Source organism: Quercus robur, chromosome 6, assembly GCF_932294415.1.
Source record: "Quercus robur chromosome 6, dhQueRobu3.1, whole genome shotgun sequence".
In the NCBI taxonomy this organism is placed as follows: Eukaryota; Viridiplantae; Streptophyta; class Magnoliopsida; order Fagales; family Fagaceae; genus Quercus; species Quercus robur.
Window position 1 is genome coordinate 1,677,570 of NC_065539.1, and position 3,679 is coordinate 1,681,248.

General features: G+C 35.7%; 1 protein-coding gene across 1 annotated transcript; it reads left to right on the forward strand.

Moving 5' to 3' along the window:
* Positions 1-511: 511 nt before the first annotated feature.
* LOC126690512 (uncharacterized) lies at positions 512-2,660 on the forward strand. The gene is made up of 2 exons (XM_050385701.1): positions 512-1,114; positions 2,462-2,660. The coding sequence occupies exons 1-2, from the start codon at positions 515-517 to the stop codon at positions 2,531-2,533; spliced, it is 672 nt and encodes a 223-aa protein (XP_050241658.1). The 5' UTR covers positions 512-514; the 3' UTR covers positions 2,534-2,660.
* The last annotated feature ends 1,019 nt before the right edge of the window (positions 2,661-3,679 follow it).

A 3,679-nucleotide genomic window follows, 5' to 3' on the forward strand; every position in this document is an offset into this window, starting at 1 on the left:
CAGCTACGGCTAGAACTTGCTTTTCACATAAAATAAATGGTAGCGAGAGTCCTTCCCCTCGTACAATCCAATGCATGGCGGCCAAAAGAAATTCCGAAAATTCAAACATTATTAGGAGAACAGCATTTGCTGGTTAAAGAGATAGTGGGTCTCGTGTACAGTGTACGAGACCCACTAACAGTACCGTGTTCCACATGAAAGGGTCTCAATAAAATAAATAAAAATAAATAAATAAAGGAAAACGCAAACGTAGCGTTAGTATAGAGAAACGTAATTCAAATTTATATTAAGTGTGCATTTAGGTTAGGATGAAAAATGAAAATTATTTCATTATTCAACTTATTTTTGTTATTGTATATGAGTCTTACTGTACTTTTTGACACTATTTATTATAGGTCTTAATATACTATTTTAATTAATTTTTATTTTTTATTTACAGTACTTTTAACAATAATTTTTCAATTTTAGAAAAATAAACTATATTTAAACACACTCTGAGACTATCTACCAAACGATGGTAATCCAAGCAACTATAAAAAGCATGGCATTGTTTGTGGCTATTTCAAAGCAGACGGACCTTCACCTCCTACTCCAAAATCCAAATATTTCAACCATGTTTGCCCTGTTGTTCATGCTGTTTACCACCATCATCGCACCACTAATTCCAACCCTCTCTTCACAACCACCACCACCACAACCCTGTCTAAGCTGTCTTACTCCGCCTCCACCACCGACAGCGCCAGCACTTGAGTTTCCTCAAACCCAACATTTTCCCCCATTTTCCCCTTTCACTCCATCACTACAAGATGACAACATATGGTCTTCACCAAGTCCAAGACATCCAGTATCTGTGTTGTTCGTGTTGGGGTGTATCTTGGCTGCTATAATATTAATTAGCTTAATCGTATTGGCGATTTACATTCGCCTGCAAAAAGGGCCGAAAGGGGACAAAGGGGATCCAGGGAAGCCCGGCCCGAAAGGGGACAAAGGGGACAATGGGGAGAAAGGGGAGAAAGGGCCAAAAGGGGACAAAGGGGAGAAAGGGGAGAAAGGGCCGAAAGGGGACAAAGGGGATCCAGGGCCACCAGGGCGGCCACCCTGCCAGTGCTACCAGGTCTGCCACTGCCATGTTTATTATTATTAGCTACTAGGAAAAGATAAACAGTAATTATTTTCCCCCCCGTTTTTACAATTTGGTTCGGTCTAAGTATTTGGGTGTTGGAGTTTCTGTAATGGGCTTCTTTTTTTTTTCTTTTTTCCTTTTTTGTGGGAATTTAATTTTAATTAGAGTGCTTGTATTTGGGTGTTAGAAATGTTTTTTTAATCTCAGTTGTATTAATAGTATCAATATTCGCATCAGACTATACATCTCAGTTCTATTAATGGTATCAAAGTCCGGACCGGACCGTACGTTAACGAAGAACCGCCTCTTGAAATGGTTTTTTAAACCCAAAACCCGCTCTGTACAAAAAATATAGTGAACCATGTGAACCGCAATTGAACTACCCGGGTTTGAGAGCTGTGGCTGGTCTCACAGGTTAAGCTGAAGCTAGAAGAAAAAAAAAAAAAAAAAAAATGATGATGGGGGCGTTGACGTTATGCCATTTTCTCCGTTGAACTATGGCTTTTTATCTCTCATCCTCACCACAAATCCGAAAATGCAATCCCAAAACACACCAAGTCCACAAAATAAAATAGAAATGAAAAGCACAAACCTTATCTTTACCCTGCTTCTTCTGCATTTTCCAGTTTTCCTTCTTCTACAATCTTCTGTGTTTTCTTTCTGCATTTATTCTTCTTGCTTGTTTGGGTTTCCTTTCTTCTTCTGTCATTGTGTTTTCGTTATATCATACAAATGTACAAGAAGAATTTCCCAACGTGATAAACATGCTCTTTCCGTAACATGCAATATTGTTGTCGTTATTGTCTCCTTTTGGGACGGACGGGCCAAGTGGGCTTGGGCCCCCCTGACTAAAATTTTTTTTTAAAAATTAGTAGATAAATATTCAATAAATAAAAAAAATGTACTTGGCCCCCTTACTTTGTAGCTTGGCCCTCCAAAATCGTGAACCATTAACTCAGCCCAGGTACATCATAATATAAAAATAAAAAGAAGCAAAACCAAATTTTATTAAGAGAAAAGAAAACAAAAAAATGAATGAAAAAAGAAAAAGAAAAATAGAGAGTAGTTGAGATAGAAACTAAATTAATTCCTGCGAGATAGATTGAGAGGCACTCACGCCCATGCTGCCATGCGAGACCCATCTTATTGCCGATTGCTTCGTTGCTCCAGCCTTCACAGTTCATGCCGCCACGCGAGACCCATTCTGGCCCGTTTCGTCCGTTCCAGTCAATTTCTTCATTTTTCACCAGTAACGAGATTTTGCCTTCTTGAACGAGTCCAAACTTGGGCAAACTTACTATTTACTTATGGCATTCTTTGATCTTTGTCTTATTGTAGTACGGAGGATGTGAAGAAGAAGAAGATGCTAAGAAGGAGAAGAGAGGAGTGCTCAAATTCACGGTCAAATGATGAACACTAAAAGTATGCAAGAATATTTGAGTAAAGAATTAATTTGAGATCCCGGCATTGCTTCCTTGGTGAGAGATTGTGAGGAAGAAATTTGGTTGCGAAAATGGAAAAAAGAGATCTGATGGTAATAGTAAAACAATTGTTGAGCAGTGGACCTATCAAAAAAAAAAAGTGTTGAGCAGTGGAGAGATTAAGGAAACTTCCTACTTAAAAAATAATCCTATATTCTTCTTTATTTACAAGATTGCCCTAAGTAAATAGTAAGTTAAAAATCTAATATAAAATGTGAATAAGATTATAAATAAATATTTTTAAAATGTGAATTAAATTAAATTCATTATTTTATATAAAAGTAACAATTATTTTATATATATATATATATATATATATATTAAAAACCCCAAAACACTCTAAAATGGGCAATAATAGAGACAAGTAATAGAAAGAGGAACATTGAAGGGAATAAAAATGGTAAAGTTAGGAAAAGTGCTTGTTGGTAGTGCATAATAAATTTATAGTGTCCAGTTCCATTTTCATAGATAATGTATTAAGAAACAATAGTGATTTGTGTCTTTGTTTTTGTTGATAGATGATTGCATCTTAATATATTAAGAAACAATGATTTTATGTATTTATATTGGTTGATAGTTGGTTAATAATATATGAATTCATATTTGATTTTTTTTTTCTTGTGCTTATCTCCGGTTCTTCTTAACTTGAAATCCTAGGTCGGTCCCTGTTTTGGAGCAATTATAGGCGGAGGGATTTCTATTTTTTTACGAATGAAAAGCATACTCAGGAAGACTGTTGTGCTACTGCTGAGTGCATTAAAGTCTTCCCCCTTATGGCATGTATCATGAATTGAATAATTGGCTTCTCTCTTCCACACACACACATCTCTCTTCCACACACACAAAAAGACCTTTTTTTTTTTTGGCTAGCTGAAAGAGAAAAGAGTGGCTTAAATATCTCATGCTGTTGTTTTCGTCGTACCAAACTGTCTTTTTATTTTATTTTTTTAAAGCAAATATTAACAAAAAAGAGAGTAAAAGAAAAAAAAATGATAACCTTAATTAAATGGTACATAAATGCAAACAATTGCATGCCCAATCAACCAAGAATCTTATATAGCTTCATTTTAAGGCC

Coding starts and splice junctions, on each gene's coding strand:
- LOC126690512 (XM_050385701.1), top strand. CDS start 515: ATGGTAATCCAAGCAACTATAAAAAGCATGGCATTGTTTGTGGCTATT. Junction 1,115..2,461: donor CACCCTGCCAGTGCTACCAG/GTCTGCCACTGC, acceptor GTCTTATTGTAG/TACGGAGGATGTGAAGAAGA.